Source organism: Oncorhynchus mykiss, chromosome 24 (genome assembly GCF_057628025.1).
Source record: "Oncorhynchus mykiss isolate SJ-2025 chromosome 24, ASM5762802v1, whole genome shotgun sequence".
Lineage (NCBI taxonomy): Eukaryota > Metazoa > Chordata > Actinopteri > Salmoniformes > Salmonidae > Oncorhynchus > Oncorhynchus mykiss.
Window position 1 is genome coordinate 41,445,816 of NC_143045.1, and position 26,709 is coordinate 41,472,524.

At 45.6% G+C, this 26,709-nt stretch overlaps 1 protein-coding gene across 1 annotated transcript in view; it reads left to right on the forward strand.

Annotated features, from left to right (window-relative positions):
• LOC110503436 (rho guanine nucleotide exchange factor TIAM1) overlaps positions 1–26,709 on the forward strand; it is a 71,679-nt gene that overhangs the window by 16,405 nt on the left and 28,565 nt on the right. The window contains exons 8-16 of the mRNA XM_090218981.1: positions 647–832; positions 2,320–2,469; positions 3,433–3,510; positions 6,548–6,727; positions 10,313–10,417; positions 10,836–10,917; positions 13,205–13,291; positions 16,609–16,821; positions 17,994–18,094. Coding sequence (XP_090075107.1) covers positions 647–832; positions 2,320–2,469; positions 3,433–3,510; positions 6,548–6,727; positions 10,313–10,417; positions 10,836–10,917; positions 13,205–13,291; positions 16,609–16,821; positions 17,994–18,094 — 1,182 coding nt within the window. The remainder of the gene's footprint in view (positions 1–646; positions 833–2,319; positions 2,470–3,432; positions 3,511–6,547; positions 6,728–10,312; positions 10,418–10,835; positions 10,918–13,204; positions 13,292–16,608; positions 16,822–17,993; positions 18,095–26,709) is intronic.

The window sequence follows — 26,709 nt, forward strand, 5'->3', positions numbered from 1 at the left end:
GGCTGTACGAGGGTGTAGGAGCAGTGTAAACTGTGCTTCTAGACCGGAAACCTGGTCCTTAGGCTCAAACAGATCGTCTCCCTGTGTGATCACTAACGTTACCTTCTCTGACGACTGTGCCATCACCCTCTCCATGCAACAAACGTTGTTCCTGACTGGGAAATTTGGAATGCAACTCTCGAGGTAACGCCTCGATCAAACCGACAGAGTCATTGCGTCAATGCTGGATAATAAATTCTGCAGTTAAACTTCTTCCCCCCCCCCCCCATTATGTAATCCTAAATATTTGTGGATATTTGTGTAACAACAGTTCAGCATTCACCCTGCTACTATTTCTGAGGCGCTGTTGCACCTTCTTCACCACACCGTCTATGTGAAGGGACCGTTTCAGGTCCTCAGGTACCCGCTGTTGAACTTTGAACTTTTGACCCTCTCCTCTGCTGTCTCCTGTCGTCCAAACGTCAGCTCTTTGGTTTCGTTGACGTTTGGGTGGGGAGACACACGTGGCAGTGTAACCTCTCTCAAATGCATAGACACAGCTATGGATGCAAAGACTGTCCATCCGTCAGAAACATGGATGTCCCAAACCCAGATTGCCCCTTTTTTTTTAAAAATGGGTTGTTGTTGTTTTTTTTTGTTGTTCTAGATCTTTCTGTGGGAGCAGAACTTGGAACAGTTTCATATGGGTTTGTTCCGGTTCCGGTGTTACCTGGCCAGTCTGCAAGGAGGGGAGCTGCCCAACCCCAAACGCCTGCTAGCCTTCGCCTCCAGACCCACTAAACTGGCCATGGGCCGCCTCGGAATCTTCTCTGTGTCGTCCTTTCATGCTCTGGTGAGTTGCGAGCACACACACATACACACTGTCCTCCTGGTCTGTATAACCACTAGTCCTCCTGGTCTGTATAACCACTAGTCTGTCCTCCTGGTCTGTATAACCACTAGTCTGTCCTCCTGGTCTATATAACCACTAGTCCTCCTGGTCTGTATAACCATTAGTCTGTCCTCCTGGTCTATATAACCACTAGTCCTCCTGGTCTGTATAACCACTAGTCTGTCCTCCTGGTCTATATAACCACTAGTCCTCCTGGTCTGTATAACCACTAGTCTGTCCTCCTGGTCTATATAACCACTAGTCCTCCTGGTCTGTATAACCACTAGTCTGTCCTCCTGGTCTGTATAACCACTAGTCTGTCCTCCTGGTCTATATAACCACTAGTCCTCCTGGTCTGTATAACCATTAGTCTGTCCTCCTGGTCTATATAACCACTAGTCCTCCTGGTCTGTATAACCACTAGTCTGTCCTCCTGGTCTATATAACCACTAGTCCTCCTGGTCTGTATAACCACTAGTCTGTCCTCCTGGTCTATATAACCACTAGTCCTCCTGGTCTGTATAACCACTAGTCTGTCCTCCTGGTCTGTATAACCACTAGTCTGTCCTCCTGGTCTATATAACCACTAGTCTGTCCTCCTGGTCTATATAACCACTAGTCCTCCTGGTCTGTATAACCACTAGTCCTCCTGGTCTGTATAACCACTAGTCCTCCTGGTCTGTATAACCACTAGTCTGTCCTCCTGGTCTGTATAACCACTAGTCTGTCCTCCTGGTCTGTTTAACCACTAGTCTGTCCTCCTGGTCTATATAACCACTAGTCTCTCCTCCTGGTCTGTATAACCACTAGTCTGTCCTCCTGGTCTGTTTAACCACTAGTCTGTCCTCCTGGTCTATATAACCACTAGTCTCTCCTCCTGGTCTGTATAACCACTAGTCTGTCCTCCTGGTCTGTTTAACCACTAGTCTGTCCTCCTGGTCTATATAACCACTAGTCTGTCCTCCTGGTCTGTTTAACCACTAGTCTGTCCTCCTGGTCTGTATAACCACCAGTCCGTCCTCCTGGTCTGTTTAACCATTCCATGGTCAGACCTAACCAGCAGTGTCAGGTTTTGTGGGTGAGGTGTTCTGTGTTTTAGATATGCTCCTTTCAATAATGCTGTCTCTGTGAATGTCTTTCTCTGTCTTTCTCTCCTTTTGTCTGTCTCTGTGTGTGTCTGTCTCGCTCTGTGTGTTTGTCTGTGTGTCTCTCTCTGTGTCTGTCTCTTTCTCTCTGTATCACTCTCTCTCTTTCGCTGTTTCTTTCTCTCTGTGTGTCTGTGTGTCTCTCTCTCTGTCTCTCTCTCTATCGCTGTTTCTTTCTCTCTGTGTGTGTCTCTCTCTCTGTCTCTGTGTGTGTGTGTGTCTGTGTGTCTCTCTCTCGCTGTTTCTTTCTCTCTCTGTGTGTGTGTGTGTGTGTGTGTGTGTGTGTGTGTGTGTGTGATGTAGGTGGCAGCCCGTACAGAGAGCGGGGGGAGGAGACGTACGCAGGCCATGTCACGTACCTCCTCATCCAAACGTAAGAGCAGGTTCTCCTCTCTGTGGGGCCTGGACACTACTTCCAAGAAGAAGACCACAGTCCACCCTACCATCAACCAGGTACGTGTCTTTAACTCCAGCAGACCACAGTCCACCATCCTCCTGGTCTATGTAACCACTAGTCCGTCCTCCTTGTCTATATAACCAGCAGCTCTATAGAAATGAACCTTCATAGAGATCTGGAACAATACACTAGAACTCCCACTTAGAACTGCCACTTAGAACTGCCACTTAGAACTGCCACTTAGAACTGCCACTTAGAACTGCCACTTAGAACTGCCACTTAGAACTGCCACTTAGAACTGCCACTTAGAACTGCCACTTAGAACTGCCACTTAGAACTCCCACTTAGAACTCCCACTTAGAACTCCCACTTAGAACTGCCACTTAGAACTGCCACTTAGAACTGCCACTTAGAACTGCCACTTAGAACTGCCACTTAGAACTCCCACTTAGAACTGCCACTTAGGACTGCCACTTAGAACTCCCACTTAGAACTCCCACTTAGAACTGCCACTTAGAACTGCCACTTAGAACTCCCACTTAGAACTCCCACTTAGAACTGCCACTTAGAACTCCCACTTAGAACTGCCACTTAGGACTGCCACTTAGGACTCCCACTTAGAACTCCCACTTAGAACTGCCACTTAGAACTCCCACTTAGAATTGCCACCTAGAACTGCCACTTAGAACTGCCACTTAGGACTGCCACTTAGAACTCCCACTTAGAACTCCCACTTAGAACTGCCACTTAGAACTGCCACCTAGAACTGCCACTTAGAACTGCCACTTAGAACTGCCACCTAGAACTGCCACCTAGAACTCCCACTTAGAACTGCCACTTAGAACTGCCACTTAGAACTCCCACTTAGAACTCCCACTTAGAACTGCCACTTAGAACTGCCACTTAGAACTGCCACCTAGAACTGCCACTTAGAACTGCCACTTATCTCATACATACGACTTCTTTGCTCAGCCATTTTTTGGAGGGGTTCTATATTGGCCTTGTTGTTTCTCCCTCAGATCTTTGTTGATGGGGAGGAGCCAGTGAAACAGCCTCTGGACGGGATCTATGATGTGGACACTGCCAGGGAGAGAGGGGTAAGTAGGCAACACACACACACACACACACACACACACACACACACACACACACACACACACACACACACACACACACACACACACACACACACACACACACACACACACACACACACACTGCCAGGTAAATAGGCATCACACACACACACACACACACACACACACACACACTGCCAGGTAAGTAGGCATCACACACACACACACACACACACACACACACACACACACACACACACACACACACACACTGCCAGGTAAGTAGGCATCACACACACACACACACACACACACACACACACACACACACTGCCAGGTAAGTAGGCATCACACACACACACACACACACACACACACACACACACACACACACACACACACACACACTGCCAGGTAAGTAGGCATCACACACACACACACACACACACACACACACACACACACACACACACACACTGCCAGGTAACTAGGCAACACACACACACACACTGCCAGGTGAGTAGGCAGTCGGGTACCATTCATCTTCCTAGCTTGGTGGATAACTGATACTGAGGCATCAGTCAAAGAACAGATTGACCTTCATTTACAAAATCTTTAGGCTGGTAGGAACACACTATTTACAGCGTGTCTGTTTCCTAGAAGAGTGAAGAAGAGACTTCCTCGGGTCACATGTACAGTCAGCAGTGGTGTAAAGTACTACTTAAGTTGTTTTTTGGGGTATCTGTACTATTTACTTGTTATATTTTTGCCTACTTTTGCTTTCACTTCACTAGATTCCTAAAGCAAATATTGTACTTTTTACTCCATACATTTTCCTTGACACCTAAAAGTACTCGTTACATCTTGAATGCCTAAGCAGGACAGGAAAATAATCACATTCACGCACTTATCAAGAGAACATCCCTGGTCATCCCTACTGCGTCTGATCTGGAGGACTCACTAAACAGAGAACATCCCTGGTCATCCCTACCGCCTCTGATCTGGAGGACTCTCTAAACAGAGAACATCCCTGGTCATCCCTACTGCCTCTGATCTGGAGGACTCACTAAACAGAGAACATCCCTGGTCATCCCTACCGCCTCTGATCTGGAGGACTCTCTAAACAGAGAACATCCCTGGTCATCTCTACTGCCTCTGATCTGGAGGACTCACTAAACAGAGAACATCCCTGGTCATCCCTACTGCCTCTGATCTGGAGGACTCACTAAACAGAGAACATCCCTGGTCATCCCTGCTGTCTCTGATCTGGAGGACTCACTAAACAGAGAACATCCCTGGTCATCACTACTGCATCTGATCTGGAGGACTCACTAAACAGACAACATCCCTGGTCATCCCTGCTGTCTCTGATCTGTAGGACTCACTAAACAGAGAACATCCCTGGTCATCCCTACTGCCTCTGATCTGGAGGACTCACTAAACAGAGAACATCCCTACTGCCTCTGATCTGGAGGACTCACTAAACAGAGAACATCCCTGGTCATCCCTACTGCCTCTGATCTGGAGGACTCACTAAACAGAGAACATCCCTGGTCATCCCTGCTGCCTCTGATCTGGAGGACTCACTAAACAGAGAACATCCCTGGTCATCCCTACTGCCTCTGATCTGGAGGACTCACTAAACAGAGAACATCCCTACTGCCTCTGATCTGGAGGACTCACTAAACAGAGAACATCCCTACTGCCTCTGATCTGGAGGACTCACTAAACAGAGAACATCCCTGGTCTTCCCTACTGCCTCTGATCTGGAAGACTCACTAAACAGAGAACACCCCTGGTTGTCCCTACTGCCTCTGATCTGGAGGACTCACTAAACAGAGAACATCCCTGGTCATCCCTACTGCCTCTGATCTGGTGGACTCACTAAACAGAGAACATCCCTGGTTGTCCCTACTGCCTCTGATCTGGAGGACACACTAAACAGAGAACATCCCTACTGCCTCTGATCTGGAGGACTCACTAAACAGAGAACATAACATCCCTGGTCATCCCTACTGCCTCTGATATGGAGGACTCACTAAACAGAGAACATCCCTACTGCCTCTGATCTGGAGGACTCACTAAACAGAGAACATCCCTGGTCTTCCCTACTGCCTCTGATCTGGAAGACTCACTAAACAGAGAACATCCCTGGTTGTCCCTACTGCCTCTGATCTGGAGGACTCACTAAACAGAGAACATCCCTGGTCATCCCTACTGCCTCTGATCTGGTGGACTCACTAAACAGAGAACATCCCTGGTTGTCCCTACTGCCTCTGATCTGGAGGACACACTAAACAGAGAACATCCCTACTGCCTCTGATCTGGAGGACTCACTAAACAGAGAACATAACATCCCTGGTCATCCCTACTGCCTCTGATATGGAGGACTCACTAAACAGAGAACATCCCTACTGCCTCTGATCTGGAGGACTCACTAAACAGAGAACATCCCTGGTCATCCCTACTGCCTCTGATCTGGTGGACTCACTAAACAGAGAACATCCCTGGTCATCCCTACTGCCTCTGATCTGGAGGACACACTAAACAGAGAACATCCCTGGTTATCCCTACTGCCTCCGATCTGGAGGACTCACTAAACAGAGAACATCCCATGTCATCCCTACTGCCTCTGATCTGGAGGACTCACTAAACAGAGAACATCCCTACTGCCTCTGATCTGGAGGACTCACTAAGCAGAGAACATCCCTGGTCATCCCTACTGCCTCTGATCTGGTGGACTCACTAAACCATGCTTTGTTTGTAAATGATGTCTGAGTGTTGGAGTGGGACCCTGGCTATCCGTAAATAAAAACTGCCCCTCGTTCTGCCCCTTGAACAAGGCACTGTTCCTAGACCAGTTAACCCACTGTTCCTAGACCAGTTAACCAGTTAACCCACTGTTCCTAGAACAGTTAACCAGTTAACCCACTGTTCCTAGGCCGTCATTGTAAAATAATAATTTGTTCTTAACTGACTTGCCTAGTAAAATAAAGGTTAAATAAAATAAAATAAAACAAACAAGCTAGTTCTAAACAATGTATTTCTATCTCTCCAGAAGAGTCATGAGGGGAAGAGTCTTCCTCAGGTCAACTCAGACAGTCACATGACAGACAGTGATATCTGGGTGCCTGACCACCTGACCCCGTCCTGGGTGTGTCTTCCTAACGACCAGCCTGTCCTCGCCATCATCCAGCCTGGAGAGTCTGCTCTGTACGCGCTGGAGACCATCTGCAAGGTAACTAGCAACTTAACTATCCTACACCAGAGACAAGGTGCAGGGTAAATAGCAACTTAACTAACCTACACCGGAGACCGTCTGCAAGGTAACTAGCAACTTAACTAACCTACACCAGAGACCATCTGCAAGGTAACTAGCAACTTAACTAACCTACACTGGAGACCGTCTACAGCTTTCCAGAGTAGAGAACAATGAAAAGCATTTCGCTACACTTGCATTAACATCTGCTAACCATGTGTATGTGACAAATAAAATGTGATTTGATTTGATGTTATGCCTCATCACACCAAGTGGTCCGTCCATCTCTTCCTGTCCTTGACTAGTTTAGTGTTCTAGTAACAGTGTACAGTCCTGTATGATTGGCTACGGTAAGGATGAGTCCTGTATGATTGGCTACGGTAAGGATGAGTCCTGTATGATTGGCTACGGTAAGGATGAGTCGGGTATGATTGGCTACGGTAAGGATGAGTCCTGTATGATTGGCTACGGTAAGGATGAGTCCTGTATGATTGGCTACGGTAAGGATGAGTCGGGTATGATTGGCTACGGTAAGGATGAGTCCTGTATGATTGGCTACTGTAAGGATGAGTCCTGTATGATTGGCTACGGTAAGGATGAGTCCTGTATGATTGGCTACGGTAAGGATGAGTCGGGTATGATTGGCTACGGTAAGGATGAGTCCTGTATGATTGGCTACGGTAAGGATGAGTCCTGTATGATTGGCTACGGTAAGGATGAGTCGGGTATGATTGGCTACTGTAAGGATGAGTCCTGTATGATTGGCTACGGTAAGGATGAGTCCTGTATGATTGGCTACGGTAAGGATGAGTCGGGTATGATTGGCTACGGTAAGGATGAGTCCTGTATGATTGGCTACGGTAAGGATGAGTCCTGTATGATTGGCTACGGTAAGGATGAGTCCTGTATGATTGGCTACGGTAAGGATGAGTCCTGTATGATTGGCTACGGTAAGGATGAGTCCTGTATGACACTTTCAGGTTCTTCTCTTTGACCCCTTTCACACGTACCATCACAAGGGTTAAACTGGCCATTTTGATTTCACCAACAAACAAAAAAAATGTAATCAAATAGAGTCGATTTTGTCGGTGAAAACGGATGGCAATGATCTAACACTTTAACTCTCTACGGAACATAACAGGACTGATGTCAGCCCCACAGACGGGGAAGACTGGACACACACTCACAGGCATTATGGCTGCTACCTCACACAGGCATTATGGCTGCTACCTCACACAGACACAGGCATTATGGCTGCTACCTCACACAGGCACTGGCATTATGGCTGCTACCTCACACAGACACAGGCATTATGGCTGCTACCTCACACAGGCACTGGCATTATGGCTGCTACCTCACACAGGCACTGGCATTATGGCTGCTACCTCACACAGGCACTGGCATTATGGCTGCTACCTCACACAGGCACTGGCATTATGGCTGCTACCTCACACAGGCACTGGCATTATGGCTGCTACCTCACACAGACACAGGCATTATGGCTGCTACCTCACACAGGCATTATGGCTGCTACCTCACACAGGCATTATGGCTGCTACCTCACACAGGCATTATGGCTGCTACCTCACACAGGCATTATGGCTGCTACCTCACACAGGCATTATGGCTGCTACCTCACACAGGCATTATGGCAGCTACCTCACACAGACACAGGCATTATGGCTGCTACCTCACACAGACATTATGGCTGCTACCTCACACAGGCATTATGGCTGCTACCTCACACAGGCATTATGGCTGCTACCTCACACAGGCATTATGGCAGCTACCTCACACAGACACAGGCATTATGGCTGCTACCTCACACAGACATTATGGCTGCTACCTCACACAGGCATTATGGCTGCTACCTCACACAGGTATTATGGCTGCTACCTCACACAGGCATTATGGCTGCTACCTCACACTCACAGGCATTATGGCTGCTACCTCACACAGGCATTATGGCTGCTACCTCACACAGGCATTATGGCTGCTACCTCACACAGGCATTATGGCTGCTACCTCACACAGGCATTATGGCTGCTACCTCACACTCACAGGCATTATGGCTGCTACCTCACACAGGCATTATGGCTGCTACCTCACACAGGCATTATGGCTGCTACCTCACACAGACACAGGCATTATGGCTGCTACCTCACACAGACACAGGCATTATGGCTGCTACCTCACACAGACACAGGCATTATGGCTGCTACCTCACAGACACAGGCATTATGGCTGCTACCTCCCAAAAGGACTCTGTTCTTCTCCTCTCCCCCCGTTTCCCCTCCATCTCCTCCTGTTTCCCCTCCCTCTCCCCCTCCCTCTCTCCCTGTTTCCTCTCCCCCTCCCTCTCTCCCTGTTTCCTCTCCCCCTCCCTCTCTCCCTGTTTCCTCTCCCCCTCCCTCTCCCCCTGTTTCCTCTCCCCCTCCCTCTCTCCCTGTTTCCCCTCCCTCTCCCCCCGTTTCCCCTCCCTCTCCCCCCGTTTCCCCTCCCTCTCCCCGTTTCCCCTCCCTCTCCCTCTCCCCCTCCCTCTCCCCCGTCTCCCCCGTTTCCCCTCCCTCTCCCCCTGTTTCCCCTCCCTCTCCCCCCGTTTCCCCCTCTCCCTCCTCCCTCCTCCCCCTCTCCCCTCCCTCTCCCCCGGTTTCCTCTCCCTCTCCCCCGGTTTCCCCTCCCTCACCCCCCGTTTCCCCTCCCTCTCCCCCGTTTCCCCTCCCTCTCCCCCCGTTTCCCCTCCCTCTCCCCGTTTCCCCTCCCTCTTCCCCGTCTCCCCCGATTCCCCTCCCTCTCCCCCTGTTTCCCCTACCTCTCCCCCTCCCTCTCCCCCCGTTTCCCCCTCTCCCTCCTCCCTCCTCTCCCTCTCCCCTCCCTCTCCCCCCGTTTCTCCTCCCTCACCCCCCGTTTCCCCTCCCTCACCCCCCGTTTCCCCTCCCTCACCCCCCGTTTCCCCTCCCTCTCCCCCCGTTTCCCCTCCCTCACCCCCCGTTTCCCCTCCCTCTCCCCCTGTTCCCCCTCCCTCTCCCCCTGGCCCACACAGACTTCCTCATGCTTTAAATGAGAAGTAACACTCGTTAGAATCATTTAATGTACTGAGATTACGTCCGTCATATAAAGTTGGTTTCAAATGTTTATCATCTTGGTATATTATAGTACTTACAGTAGATGTGTTCTGAAATTAAATGGTCACATTTTCACTCATAGGTTGTTCTTATTAAGATGGTTTAAAATGTGTACAGCTTCAACACAGTTTACAGGAAGTGCTGATCAGCTTGTTTGATGACAGACACACTGAATTGTGAAATAGTCTGATTCTTATTGTGCCCGTTTTCCAGCTTTTAACACAGTTAACTTCCAGTCATGGATCTAACGACGTTGGAAGCTCCCTCTAGCCAATGATTACACCAATCCATGAAGTGTACGAGTGCACACTTTGGGGATAAGGGTGGAGAATTGAGATGCAGCCCTACCCTGTACCGATCCTCTTTCTCACTTCTAAACTCCACACTCTGAATCTTCACTAAACTCTGTGTGTATGTGTTCTCTACTTAAACTCCACAGGCCCACCAGCTGGATTCCACCAAACATTACCTGCGTCTCAAGTTCCTCATGGATAACCAAGTCCAATTCTACATCCCTAAACCTGACGAGCAGCTGTGTGACTTGGTACGTTTCTCATTTCCTCATCACAGATGATCTCCTGTCACAGTCTTAGCATCCCACTGAGATGACACACACACCAGCGTAATAAATAAATTAGACTCCCTCCTCGTCGTATTCCGTTCGTGCTTCTTTTTGTAACAAGACATTCCTGTTCCTTCTCTCTTTTCATCTCTCCATCTCTCTCCTTCTTTCTCTCTCTCTCCTTCTCTCCATCTCTCTCCTCTCTCTTTCTCTCTCTCTCTCCTTCTTTCTCTCTTCATCTCTCCCTGTCCTTCTCTCTCCTTCTCTCGATCTCTCTCTCTCCTTCTCTCGATCTCTCTCTCTTCATCTCTCCCTGTCCTCTCTCCTTCTCTCGATCTATCTCCTTCTCTCTCCTTCTCTCCATCTATCTCCTTCTCTCTCTCTCTCCTTCTCTCCACAGCTTTACAAAGAGATAGAGCTGGGCTCCAAAATAACCAAAGTCATCCAGTTCGACAGGGATGAGTCCTGTATGATTGGCTACGGTAAGGATGAGTCCTGTATGATTGGCTACGGTAAGGATGAGTCCTGTATGATTGGCTACGGTAAGGATGAGTCCTGTATGATTGGCTATGGTAAGGATGAATCCTGTATGATTGGCTACGGTAAGGATGAGTCCTGTATGATTGGCTATGGTAAGGATGAGTCCTGTATAATTGGCTACGGTAAGAATGATTGGTTACGGTAAGGATAAGTCCTGTATGATTGGCTACTGTAAGGATGAGTCCTGTATGATTGGCTACGGTAAGGATGAGTCCTGTATGATTGGCTATGGTAAGGATGAATCCTGTATGATTGGCTACGGTAAGGATGAGTCCTGTATGATTGGCTATGGTAAGGATGAGTCCTGTATAATTGGCTACGGTAAGAATGATTGGTTACGGTAAGGATAAGTCCTGTATGATTGGCTACGGCAAGGATGATTGGTTACGGTAAGGATAAGTCCTGTATGATTGGCTACGGTAAGGATGATTGGTTACGGTAAGGATAAGTCCTGTATGATTGGCTACGGTAAGGATGATTGGTTACGGTAAGGATGATTGGTTACGGTAAGGATGATTGGCTACGGTAAGGATGAATCCTTTATGATTGGCTACGGTAAGGATGATTGGCTACGGTAAGGATAAGTCCTGTATGATTGGTTACGGTATGGATGATTGGTTACGGTAAGGATGAGTCCTGTATGATTGGCTATGGTAAGGATGAATCCTGTATGATTGGCTACGGTAAGGATTATTGGTTACGGTAAGGATAAGTCCTGTATGATTGGTTACGGTAAGGATGATTGGTTACGGTAAGGATGAGTCCTGTATGATTGGCTATGGTAAGGATGAATCCTGTATGATTGGTTACGGTAAGGATAAGGCCTGTATGATTGGTTACGGTAAGGATAAGTCCTGTATGATTGGTTACGGTAAAGATGATTGGTTATGGTAAGGATAAGTCCTGTATGATTGGTTACGGTAAGGATAAGTACTGTATGATTGGCTACGGTAAGGATGAGTCCTGTATGATTGGCTACGGTAATGATGATTGGCTACGGTAAGGATAAGTCCTGTATGATTGGCTACGGTAAGGATCATTGGCTACGGTAAGGATAAGTCCTGTATGATTGGCTACGGTAAGGATGATTGGCTACGGTAAGGATAAGTCCTGTATGATTGGCTACAGTAAGGATGATTGGTTACGGTAAGGATAAGTCCTGTATGATTGGCTACGGTAAGGATGAATCCTGTATGATTGGCTACTGTAAGGATGAGTCCTGTATGATTGGCTACGGTAAGGATGATTGGCTACGGTAAGGATAAGTCCTGTATGATTGGCTACGATAAGGATGATTGGCTACGGTAAGGATAAGTCCTGTATGATTGGCTACGATAAGGATGATTGGTTACGGTAAGGATAAGTCCTGTATGATTGGCTACGGTAAGGATAAGTCCTGTATGATTGGCTACGGTAAGGATGATTGGTTACGGTAAGGATGAGTCCTGTATGATTGGTTAGGCACCCTATTCCCTATATAGTGCACTACTTCAGACCAGAGCCCTATAGAACCCTATTCCCTATATATGGTGCACTACTTTAGACCAGGGCCCTATAGAACCCTATTCCCTATATAGTGCACTACTTTTGACCAGGGCCCTATAGAACCCTATTCCCTATATATAGTGCACTACTTTTGACCAGAGAACTTGGCACCTGGCTAAAAGGAGCACACTTCACTATAAAGACATTGGGGTGGCATTTGGGATGCAGTCAATGTCATTTATGTCCACATTCACAGATCATTTGACATGCTTAGAATGCAATTATGAAGCACCCTATTCCCTATGTAGTGCACTACTATGGCACCCTATTCTCTATATAGTGCATTACTATGGGCCCTGGTCTAAAGTGGTGCACTACAATTCTGAAGCGCCTCCCCTTTTTAATTCCGATCATGTTGTAGTATACAGAGTGAATATTTTCAGTCGCGGTTGTGATGTATCCTGTTATTGACTTCCAGTCACATCTCAGATTTCCTGTCTTTCTTAGACCAATCCCTGTCAGGGCAGAGAAAATAAATCCCAGGTGATTTAGTGATGTGCTTTCAATTAATGAAGTGTTTCTCTCTCACTCACTCACTCACTCACTCACTCACTCACTCACTCACTCACTCACTCACTCACTCACTCACTCACTCACTCACTCACTCACTCTCTCTCTCTCTGTCCCGCTCTCCCTCCCTTTCTCTCTGTCCCTCTCTCCCTCCTCTCCTCTCCTCTCCTCCAGGGTTTTCCATCTCAGTGGTAGAGGAGGATTTGGTGCAGCAGCTCTACATAACCGATGTAAAGGCGGGAGGATTGGCCTTCGCTAGAGGTTCATTACAACTCAAATGAGTTTCCATCTCTATTTATCTGTATCTGAGTATATAACAGAACAGACAGGGCAGGGACAGGGACGATATGATTAGTTTCATGCCAGACAGAGAGGAGAGGGACGATATGATTAGTTTCATGCCAGACAGAGAGGGCAGGGACAGGGACGATATGATTAGTTTCATGCCAGACAGAGAGGGCAGGGACAGGGACGATATGATTAGTTTCATGCCAGACAGAGAGGGCAGGGAAGATATGATTAGTTTCATGCCAGACAGAGAGGGCAGGGACAGGGACGATATGATTAGTTTCATGCCAGACAGAGAGGAGAGGGACGATATGATTAGTTTCATGCCAGACAGACAGAGAGGGCAGGGACAGGGACGATATGATTAGTTTCATGCCAGACAGAGAGGAGAGGGACGATATGATTAGTTGCATGCCAGACAGAGAGGAGAGGGAATATATGATTAGTTTCATGCCAGACAGAGGAGAGGGACGATATGATTAGTTTCATGCCAGACAGAGAGGAGAGGGACGATATGATTAGTTTCATGCCAGACAGAGAGGAGAGGGACGATATGATTAGTTTCATGCCAGACAGAGAGGAGAGGGACGATATGATTAGTTTCATGCCAGACAGAGAGGAGAGGGACGATAGGATTAGTTTCATGCCAGACAGAGGGGAGAGGGACGATTTGATTAGTTGCATGCCAGACAGAGAGGAGAGGGAAGATATGATTAGTTTCATGCCAGACAGAGAAGGCAGGGACAGGGACGATATGATTAGTTTCATGCCAGACAGAGAGGGCAGGGACGATATGATTAGTTTCATGCCAGACAGAGAGGAGAGGGACGATATGATTAGTTGCATGCCAGACAGAGAGGAGAGGGAAGATATGATTAGTTTCATGCCAGACAGAGAGGGCAGGGAAGATATGATTAGTTTCATGCCAGACAGAGAGGGCAGGGAGAGGGAAGATATGATTAGTTTCATGCCAGACAGAGAGGAGAGGGAAGATATGAATACTTTCATGCCAGACAGAGAGGAGAGGGACGATATGATTAGTTTCATGCCAGACAGAGAGGAGAGGGACGATATGATTAGTTGCATGCCAGACAGAGAGGGCAGGGAAGATATGATTAGTTTCATGCCAGACAGAGAGGAGAGGGACGATATAATTAGTTTCATGCCAGACAGAGAGGGCAGGGAGAGGGAAGATATGATTAGTTTCATGCCTGACAGAGAGGGCAGGGAGAGGGAAGATATGATTAGTTTCATGCCAGACAGAGAGGGCAGGGAGAGGGAAGATATGATTAGTTTCATGTCAGACAGAGAGGAGAGTGAAGATATGATTAGTTTCATGCCAGACAGAGAGGGCAGGGAGAGGGAAGATATAATTAGTTTCATGCCAGACAGAGAGGGCAGGGAAGATATGATTAGTTTCATGCCAGACAGAGAGGGCAGGGAGAGGGAAGATATGATTAGTTTCATGCCAGACAGAGAGGAGAGGGAAGATATGAATACTTTCATGCCAGACAGAGAGGAGAGGGAAGATTTGATTAGTTTCATAATTGATAATTGTGCAAAAATGGACTAAAGAAAACAGTTATCCAACAGCCTCAAGTCTTCTGATTAGCATAAAGATCCTCACCACTGGCATGGTTGAATATGACAAGGTACTGAGAAGTGTTGTGATGGACATTTTATATCATGTGAAGAAAGACAGCCCTGAAAATGTTCATCTTGTCTTCGTGTGGTAAAATAATAATCGTTTCATCAAATCAAATCTGCCCGCGCTTGGTAAAGATATGAGAGTGCGGGGATGTGTGTGTGTGGGGGGGGGGGGGGGGGGGACGACGACGACGACGACATAAGGACCTCCTTTAGAACCATTTGGCAGAACGCCGAGAATATGTTCTATAAATGAAGCTCGTTGATAATAAAGAATGAATCAATTTCATATTGACTTTGAGTGTCCCTGTGTAGAATTTCCATAAGTGTCTTTGTCCCAAATGGTTTCCTTTAAGCTACAGGTACCGGTCAACACACCTACTCATTCAAGGTTTTTTGAAATTTATTTTTACTATTTTCTACATTGTAGAATAATAGTGAAGACGTCAAAACTACGAAATAACACATGGAATCATGTAGTAACCAAAAAAGTGTTAAACAAATCAAAATATATTTTATATTTGAGATTCTTCAAAGTAGCCACCCCTTTGCCTTGATGACAGCTTTGCACATTTGTGGCATTCTCTCAACCAGCTTCACCTGGAATGCTTCTCCAAAAGTCTTGAAGGGGTTCCCACATATGCTGAGCACTTTTTTGGCTGCTTTTCCTTCACTCTGCGGTCTAACTCATTCCAAACCATCTCAATTGGGTTGAGGTCGGGTGATTGTGGAGGCCAGGTCATCTGAAGCAGCACTCCATCACTCTCCTTCTTGGTCAAATAGGCCTGACACAGCCTGGAGGTGTGTTGGGTCATTGTCCTGTTGAAAAACAAATGATAGTCCCACTAAGAGCAAACTAAAGGAGTTGGCGTATCGCTGCAGAATGCTCTGGTAGCCATGCTGGTTAAGTGTGCCTTGAATTCTAAATGAATCACTGACAGTATCACCAGCAAAGCACCATCACACCTCTTCCTCCATGCTTCACGGTGGGAACCACACATTCGGAGATCATCCAATGACCTACTCTGCGTCTCACAAAGACACAGTGGTTGGAACCAAAAATCTCAAATTTGGACTCATCAGACCAAAGGACAGATTTCTACCAGTCTAATGTCCATTGCTCGTGTTTCTTGGCCCAAACAAGTCTCTTCTTCTTATTGGTGTCCTTTAGCAGTGGTTTCATTGCAGCAATTCGACCATGAAGGTCTGATTCACACAGTCTCCTCTGAACAGATGATGTTGAGATGTCTCTGTAACTTGAACTCTGTGAAGCATTTATTTGTGCTGCAATTTCTGAGGCTGGTAAACTCTAATGAACTTATCCTCTGCAGCAGAGGTACCTCTGGGTCTGCCTTTCCTGTGACGGTCCTCTTGAAGAAACTTAATTCTTGAAAAGAGAGAGATGTTTTAGTCTGGGTTTCTGTATAGCACTTTGTGAAAACTGCTGATGTAAAAAAAAAAAAAAAATGCCTTCAGAAAATAAATGTAATTGATTCAGATAAAATAGTCCAACATCCAGTCATTATGCCGTTTTCAGCTGTGCTGTGATTATTATATTTATTTTAGTTCAGCTTGTACAATACATTTTCAGATGAGCACGAGTGAGCACACACGCACTAATATACCGTCTTTTGGCTCTTCAGGTCTGAATGCGGGCGATGAGATCTTGCAGCTGAATGGGAAAGACTCGTGCAGATTGAAGTTCGGGGACATGAAGGGGGCGTTTTCCCAGGCCTCTCTGTCCCTGACCGTCAACACTCTGCCCTCCACGGACCGACGACAAATCTGTTACCTGCCCCCCCGACGCTCTGACGCACAGGAAGTCCTCCACACGGACATCTTCTCTGTGAACCAGGGTGAGTTAGAGTAGTCCTACACACAGACATCTTCTCTGTGAACCAGGGTGAGTTACAGTAGTCCTCCACACAGACATCTTCTCTGTGAACCAGGGTGAGTTACAGTAGTCCTCTATACAGACATGAACCAGGGTGAGTTACAGTAGACCTCTACACTGACGTGAACCAGGGTGAGTTACAGTAGTCCTCTATACTGACGTGAACCAGGGTGAGTTACAGTAGACCTCTATACTAACGTGAACCAGGGTGAGTTACAGTAGACCTCTATACTGATGTGTTCTCTGTGAACCAGGGTGAGTTACAGTAGACCTCTATACTGACGTGAACCAGGGTGAGTTACAGTAGACCTCTATACTGATGTGTTCTCTGTGAACCAGGGTGAGTTACAGTAGACCTCTACACTGACGTGAACCAGGGTGAGTTACAGTAGACCTCTACACTGACGTGAACCAGGGTGAGTTACAGTAGACCTCTACACTGACGTGAACCAGGGTGAGTTACAGTAGACCTCTACACTGACGTGAACCATGGTGAGGTACAGTAGACCTCTATACTGACGTGTTAGGGAACATTTGGGAATCTGGTAATATTGATATGCCAGCAGGACAGCTGCTCACCATGGTCTGTCTATGTTGTTGATGTTTGTATTGTTGATGTTTGTATAGTTGATGTTTGTATTGTTAATTGATGATGTTTGTATTGTTTATTTGTATTGTTTGTTTATTGTTTTTGCTGTTTGTATTGTTTGTATTGTTGTTGATGTTCAAATTGTTGATGTATTGTTGATGTTTGTTGTTGATGTTCAAATTGTTGATGTATTGTTGATGTTTGTTGTTGATGTTTGTTTGTATTGTTGATGTGTTTTATGTTTGTATTGTTTGTTTGTATTGTTGTTGATGTTTGTATTGTTGATGTGGTGTTCATGTTTGTATTGTTGATGTTTGTATTGTTGATGTTTGTATTGTTGATGTTTGTATTGTTGTTGAAGTTTGTATTGTGTGTTTGTATTGTTGTTTGTATTGTTTGTTTGTATTGTTGATGTGGTGTTCATGTTTGTATTGTTTGTTTGTATTGTTGTTGAAGTTTGTATTGTTTGTTTGTTTGTATTGTTGTTGAAGTTTGTATTGTTTGTTTGTAATGTTGATGTGGTGTTTAAATTCTTCATGTTCCAGAGGAGATTCTGGATGACGGGGTTGGTCTGATGCTGGATAGTTCTGGAGACAGCCTGGACGACGACTCTGAGATCTTCAGCGAGGCAGACCAATGCAGAAAGGTAAAGGTTCTCTTCTCCTTCCTATTTCACCTCTATTCAAGCAGGGACGTCCCATTGAGACCCAACGTCTCTTTTCCGAGGGAGCCCTGCGTCACTAAAATGCAGAAAATACAAAGTGCATAATAATGAACCAGTGATACAAATGACAACACACATTCATGTGATTATGTTGACCGTGTGGATCACCAGTGGTTCGTCTCTGTGCTTCACTGAACATTGTGCTGCACCGTCTGTAATCTAGAGACGTCCCCTCTCTGCACCATATTCTGCACTGTCTGTAATCTAGAGACGTCCCCCCTCTGCACCGTATTCTGCATCCTATTCTGCACCGTCTGTAATCTAGAGACGTCCCCTCTCTGCACCGTCTGTAAACTAGAGACGTCCCCTCTCTGCACCATATTCTGCACCGTCTGTAATCTAGCGACGTCCCCTCTCTGCACCGTTTGTAATCTAGAGACGTCCCCTCTCTGCACCATATTCTGCACCGTCTGTAATCTAGAGACGTCCCCTCTCTGCACCATATTCTGCACCGTCTGTAATCTAGAGACGTCCCCTCTCTGCACCGTCTGTAATCTAGAGACGTCCCCTCTCTGCACCATAATCTGCACCGTCTGTAATCTGGCGACGTCCCCCCTCTGCACCATATTCTGCACTGTCTGTAATCTAGAGACGTCCCCTCTCTGCACCGTCTGTAATCTAGAGACGTCCCCTCTCTGCACCATATTCTGCACCGTCTGTAATCTAGCGACGTCCCCTCTCTGCACCATCTGTAATCTAGCGACGTCCCCTCTCTGCACCGTCTGTAATCTAGAGACGTCCCCTCTCTGCACCATATTCTGCACCGTCTGTAATCTAGAGACGTCCCCCCTCTGCACCATATTCTGCACCGTCTGTAATCTAGAGACGTCCCCTCTCTGCACCGTCTGTAATCTAGAGACGTCCCCTCTCTGCACCATATTCTGCACCGTCTGTAATCTAGAGACGTCCCCTCTCTGCACCGTCTGTAATCTAGAGACGTCCCCTCTCTGTACCGTCTGTAATCTAGAGACGTCCCCTCTCTGCACCGTCTGTAATCTAGAGACGTCCACCCTCTGCACCGTCTGTAATCTAGAGATGTCCCCTCTCTGCACCATATTCTGCACCATCTGTAATCTAGCGACGTCCCCTCTCTGCACCATATTCTGCACCATCTGTAATCTAGCGACGTCCCCCCTCTGCACCATATTCTGCACCATCTGTAATCTAGAGACGTCCCCCTCTGCACCGTCTGTAATCTAGAGATGTCCCCTCTCTGCACCGTCTGTAATCTAGCTGCGTCCCCTCTCTGCACCGTCTGTAATCTAGAGACGTCCCCTCTCTGCACCGTCTGTAATCTAGCGACGTCCCCTCTCTTTACCATCTGTAATCTAGCGACGTCCCCTCTCTGCACTGTCTGTAATCTAGCGACGTCCCCTCTCTGCACCGTCTGTAATCTAGAGACGTCCCCTCTCTGCACCGTCTGTAATCTAGAGACGTCCCCTCTCTTCACCGTTTGTAATCTAGCGACGTCCCCTCTCTGCACCGTCTGTAATCTAGAGACGTCCCCTCTCTGCACCGTCTGTAATCTAGCGACGTCCCCTCTCTGCACCGTCTGTAATCTAGCGACGTCCCCTCTCTGCACCGTCTGTAATCTAGCGACGTCCCCTCTCTGCACCGTCTGTAATCTAGCGACGTCCCCTCTCTGCACCGTCTGTAATCTAGAGACGTCCCCTCTCTGCACCGTCTGTAATCTAGAGACGTCCCCTCTCTGCACCGTCTGTAATCTAGAGACGTCCCCTCTCTGCACCGTCTGTAATCTGGCGACGTCCCCTCTCTGCACCGTCTGTAATCTAGAGACGTCCCCTCTCTGCACCGTCTGTAATCTGGCGACGTCCCCTCTCTGCATCGTATTCTGCACCGTCTGCCACCAAGCTTTGAAAATGAATAGATCTTCGTCATCACGTCTAGTTACTTTAGCTGTTCAACAGCTTGTTGATATGTCAGCTTTGGCTACATACAGTGCCTTGCGAAAGTATTCGGCCCCCTTGAACTTTGCGACCTTTTGCCACATTTCAGGCTTCAAACATAAAGATATAAAACTGTATTTTTTTGTGAAGAATCAACAACAAGTGGGACACAATCATGAAGTGGAACGACATTTATTGGATATTTCAAACTTTTTTAACAAATCAAAAACTGAAAAATTGGGCGTGCAAAATTGTTGTTGATTCTTCACAAAAAAATACAGTTTTATATCTTTATGTTTGAAGCCTGAAATGTGGCAAAAGGTCGCAAAGTTCAAGGGGGCCGAATACTTTCGCAAGGCACTGTAGTTGGATGAAAACCTCTGTGTACCAGGAATGGAGGGATGGGATTTGGTTTGAGGGGGAAGAGGGTGCCATTTGGAACTTTTCCCCAGGAGGAGCTGATAGCATTGTAGCTGCATAGCATAAAATGGCATGGTCAGTTTACACAGAAACATATGGGTGCAGGCTAGGCTAGGATAATTAGAATGCAACAGCTGTGGTATGTAGCTACATTTGAGGTGGTTTTCAGTCAGAGTGTACTTCAATTCTGGTTTCATGGGCTGATGTTTATATTACATCTCCACTTGAACGTCTAGTGTCTGACACCTGCTGTAGTTCATACTTCTTCTCATTAGTCAATATTTTCACTGCAGTTCTTCTGTCTTTTCTCTCTCTCTCCCCCCCCCCCCCACCCCCACCCCTCCGAAGGTAGTGGGGACTACATAGGGAATAGGGTTCTATTTGTCACTTAGACAACCCTGGCCTCACTGCAAGACAACCAGTGTCATCCTGTTGACCTCAGAGCAGCCTTCTAAAAAATTAAATTAAATAAAAACTGCCCCCTGATTAGCTCTCTGAAGCCATGTGGAGAAATGATTGCCCCCTGATTAGCTCTCTGAAGCCATGTGGAGAAATCATTGCCCCCTTATTTAGCTCTCTGAAGCCATGTGGAGAAATGATTGCCCCCTGATTTAGCTCTCTGAAGCCATGTGGAGAAATGATTGCGTCTATTATAGGCATTGATTGAAGCTCAGTATTAAATTCAAATCTCCTTACCATCAAATCTAAGTCATAATGACACCAATCTTGATCATTTTTTTAAAATCAACCTGATTTGATGTACACAACACAATCCGCCTCTTGTCATGAGCCGTCCGGGCCGTTACTGAGAACCACGTACCAGATTTTTTTTTAACAAGGTGGTTAGCAATTGATTTTTAATAGTATTTCTTGTGCCTACCTAGCTTAAATTCTAGACGTCGGATTTACAACGAGACTGTAGCGTCCATAAAGTGACCTTTATGGACTTTAAAAAATGCAGGATTGACTAAGTTTGTAGCATCGGTTTATATTAAATGTATCATTTATTGCTCTCGCGTGTACACATTTCAGTCAACAATATGCTAACGTTTTTGTAGCATTTCTGACAATAATATATTTTTTTTAGCTGAAGCTCTGAGTTCTGTAACACCGGTCTGCCATTCATGAGAAGGGTATGGAACAAACCTAGACTACTGTATTTAGCTAGCTTTATGGTCGTGTTCAAGCTGAGGTTAATCAATAAATACAAACCTAGACTACTGTATTTAGCTAGCTCTATGATGGTGTTCAAACTGAGGTTAATCAATAAATACAAACAGACATTTTGATTTGCTAGGTTATATAGCTAATGTTAGCTCGTACAAAGTCCAGCAACTAGCCTCTGCTAGCAGCTAGCTAAATATCAGGTAGCTAGCCATAAATAAAGGTAGCTAGCCAATTAATGTGGTTTTGATTAGCTAGGTAGTTATCCAACAAGTGAGGAAAGATGGCTAGCTATATTTTTTTTTACCAAGTAAGGGTTTTTCACGTAAGGCTGAAGTCGTCAGGTGTAAACTGCTGATCTAGACACTTGCGTGTAGACAGAGCACAAACAAAATGTCCACAAATAAACATCCAAGGCTGCTATGATAGCCAATTCATTTTTAGCTAGTTAAGTAACCTTAGCCATCGTAAGATTGTATAACGTTAGCTAACGTGTATGGCCAGTGCATGCACCACAATAGATTATACAAAACACAACTAGTTTGTTAAGTTTAAACCAACCATATTTTTTGGGAAACTGCCACGTTTTCTTCTTCTTCTTCTTCTTCGTTGCGCTGACCAAGCTACAGTAATACGAGGTAGTCGGATTTCAGACAGGACAAACACTTGCAATTAGCTACACTACATTTCATTGAAGAACAACCAAGACCACACAAACCCATAGCCAAGAAAACAAATTGTTTTGTTTTAAAGAAACAGTAAGCTAGTTATGAACCGCATATAGTAAAATGGTTGAACCCCCAAACGCACATGTAAAACAGTACCCCAGTTGTGCTAGCATCAACTTATCAGAGTCGACTGACCGCATCGCTGTACAACAATATTCCAGCTCTGGAGTAAGCTTTTTCCTCTGCTGTGTTGTCATTTTGTTATAATTCCAAATTGTGCTGACTGATCAACACAGTGTCAAGTTACTTTTTCTGAAGTTGCCATGAAGTTGCCATGAAGTTGCCATGAAGTTGCCCTGAAGTTGCCATGAAGTTGCCATGAAGTTGCCATGAAGTTGCCATGAAGTTGCCATGAAGTTGCCCTGAAGTTGCCCTGAAGTTGCCATGCAAACGTAAAAAGTATTCGGTGCATCAGGCTGGGTAAAACAACGCTATATGACATTCCATGTGCCAGCCCGGTCTCCTAGATTGGAAGTAACATAGTAAACGTAAAGAATTCGAAAACAAACCCAATTTGGATAAACTCCCATATCTACTGGGTGAAATTCCACAGTCTGCCATCACAGCAGCAAGATTTGTGACCTGTTGCCACAAGAAAAGGTCAACCAGTGAAGAACAAACACCATTGTAAATACCACCAATATTTATGCTTATTTATTTTCCCTTTTGTACTTTAACCATTTGTACATTGTTACAACACTGTGAATATACATAATATGACATTTGTAATGTCTTTATTGTTTTGGAACTTCTGTGAGTGTAATGTTTACTGTTCATTTTTGTTTATTTCACTTTTGTATATTATCTACCTCACTTGCTTTTGCAATGTTAACATATGTTTCCCATGCTAATAAAGCCCCTTGGGGGGGAGAGAGAGAGGGGGGAGGGAGTAGAGAGAGAGGAGAGAGAGAGAGCTCTCCTTTATATTGGACTCTTCCCTTCTTCCGCTGACTGAGGCTTTGACTGACCGACGGTCCTCTCCTCCGCTCTGGAATCTTTGGCTGTCCGTCCGTCTGACTGTGCTCTCCTCCTCTCCGTCTCTCCATCTGTCTGTCGTCTTTTCTGTCCGCCAGCCTCCCATGTCTGCCCTGAAGAGGAGCAAGCGCTCCTCAGAGTCCATCTCTGACATGCTGCATCTGGTGAGCCTGCTCTCTAAAATAACTAGCTACATCTACTTCCTCTTTACTCACATCTTTTGGGTTTTCTTCAGTGTTTGTCGTGCCTTTGTTCTTTTATTGGTTCATACCATCAACTGTGATTTTCTTGTTGGTTGGACCGTATATTACGCTGTGTGAGACTGTTGTCTCTAAGTCAAGGCTACCTGATGTGGTGAGGTTGTGTGATTCCTGATGCTTTTAATCGCTGTGATTCACACCTTAGCTGCTTCCCAATTCCCACCCTATCCACTATATAGTGCACTATGGGTCCTGGTCTAAAGTAGTGCACTATAGCGGGAATAGGTCGCCATTTGGGATGCACACAATTCTCTAGGCTGTTTGTGGACATTACAGGAAGCTGTGAGTCAGCTAGCAAAGCTCTCCAATCTGTCACCACAGTCCCTAAGCACTGTCAGCTAGCGAAGCTCTCCAATCTGTCATACAGTCATTCTGTGAGCTGAAACTGTGACTCCTCCGCACTGTCAATCTGTCATTTTTTGTTATACACATCTTTTTTTATACGATTTTATTTATAAAAATAAAAATTACCCCCCTTTTTCTCCCCAATTTCGTGGTATCCAATTGTTAGTAGTGACTATCTTGTCTCATCGCTACAACTCCCGTACGGGCTCGGGAGAGACGAAGGTCGAGAGCCATGCGTCCTCCGAAACCCAACCAAGCCGCACTGCTTCTTAACACAGCGCTCCTCCAACCCGGAAGCCAGCCGCACCAATGTGTCGGAGGAAACACTGTGCACCTAGCGACCTGGTCAATTGTGTGTCGCCCCACGGACCTCCAGGTCGCGGCCGGCTGCGACAGAGCCTGGGCTCGAACCCAGAGTCTCTGGTGGCACAGCTAGCACTGCAATGTAGTGCCTTTGACCACTGTGCCACCCGGGAGCCCTATATGATTTTATTTGACCTTTTATCAGCAATACAAAACATCCAAGTACAAACCCAGTCCCAGACCTACTTGAATAAATGATTAGTCCCAATTCTTTTAGTTTTTAGTTATTTCTTGCCACCCATTCTGAAACTAACTACAGCTCTTTGTTGAGTGTTGCAGTCATTTCACTCGCTGTAGTAGCTGACGTGTATAGTGTTGAGTCATCCGCATACATAGACACACTCTGGCTTTACTCAAGATCGGTGGCATGTCATTAGTAAAGATTGAAAAAAAGTAAGGGGCCTAGACAGCTGCCCTGGGGAACTCCTGATTCTTCCTGGATTATGTTGGAGAGGCTTCCATTAAAGAACACCGTCTGTGTTCTGTTAGACAGGTAACTCTTTATCCACATTATAGCAGGGGGTGTAAAGCCATAACGCACACGTTTTTCCAGCAGCAGACCTACGATCAATGATGTCAAAAGCTGCACTGAAGTCTAACAAAACAGCCCCCACATTATTTTTATCATCAATTTCTCTCAGCCAATCATCAGTCATTTGTGTAAGTGCTGTGCTTGTTGAATTTCCTTCCCTATAAGCGTGCTGAAAGTCTGTCAATTTGTTTACTGTAAAATATATTTGGTCAAACACAATTTTTTCCAAAAGTTTACTAAGGGTTGGTGACAGGCTGATTGGTCGGCTATTTGAGCCAGTAAAGGGGGCTTTACTGTTCTTAGGTAGAAGAATGGCTTTTGCTTCCTTTCAAGCCTGGGGGCACACACATTCTAGTGGGTTTAAATTGAAGATATGGCAAATAGGAGTGGCAATATCGTCCGCAATTATCCATCCAAGTTGCTGGCATGTCATGCCTAAGTTTGCTAATCTTGCCAATTAAAAAATTATCAAAGTATCAGTGGGTTTTGTGATGAATGAGCCATCTGATTCAATGAATGACTGAGTTTGCAGTTTTTGCCAAAACTTAAGGTGCTCCAAAGCTTGTTACTGTCATTTTTATTTCATTTATCTTTCTTTCATTGTATAGTTTCTTCTTTTTATTCAGTTTAGTCACATAAATTCTCAATTTGAAGTAATTTGCCATTCCTTTTGCCTGATCCCTCTCAACCATAAAATGTTTCAATTCCTCGTCAATCCACAAGAAAATACCATGTTATCAGAATTTAAGATTTTAAATGTACTAGACACGTTTCATGGGAACGTTGCAACAAAAAAAAAAATGTGTCCAGTTTTCTGTGGGTTAGGAGAATGTTCCATCAACGTCCAACCAAACATACACAGAACACGGTTGCAAATGTTCTCAGAACACGGTTTGCAAATGTTCTCAGAACACGGTTTGCAAATGTTCTCAGAACACGGTTTGCAAATGTTCTCAGAACACGGTTTGCAAATGTTCTCAGAACACGGTTCATGGGAACGTTGCAAAAAAATGATACTCCTGAATCACTATGCTAAATCGCATTGCCTTATTTCAGCACTTCAAGGGCTTTCTGTATATTTGTCTAATGTTGTTGGGGCATATTAATAACTTGTTTTTAATGATACTCCTGAAATGACAATTCTCACTAAAGTTGTTTCAGATAGGGAGGAGGGGTTAGGCCCTGTCCTGTCCAGAGGAAACCCTAACTATACTGCCCCAGTAAGCACCCTAGAGTTATCTGTTATTGGGAAATTGGTTGGGTCTTCGTCATTGGATAGGGGAGGCACCCAACTGTCACATTTTTAGAAATATAAGTTAATGTTATTATTTGGCAACAGTTACAACGCACTTATCTGATCATTAAAATGAGTTTCTCAATGAAAGATGGTAATCTGTAGGATTACCCCCATCGAGTACAAATTATGATCACATTTCCACTACCTCTCGTAAATGAATTGTATTTATTAATTCTATATAGCTGAACATTTCCCTGTGGTCTTCCTGAAATCCAAATCACATACTATATCATTCCTTTAAAAGATCCAGCTGCAGATTGTGCTTTTTTTTTAACAATATTGTGATTTCTGTCATTTGTCCCAAGTGATTCTGTTGCAATTTGTCTGTTTTTCCACATTTAAAACTTGCAGATGGAACTCTGTGTTGTGTGTTGTTTTGGTATAACTGGCATCATCATTGCTTAGATGGCAAATGTGAGAAAGTACAGACACGCTACTGTAAAAATACACAACCATGTTCTGGGTTTGTTTCTATCACAAGCAACACTACCACACTAGGGCCATGTTTCAGCAACAAAGTAAGACTGTTTCAGATAGAAATGTAAT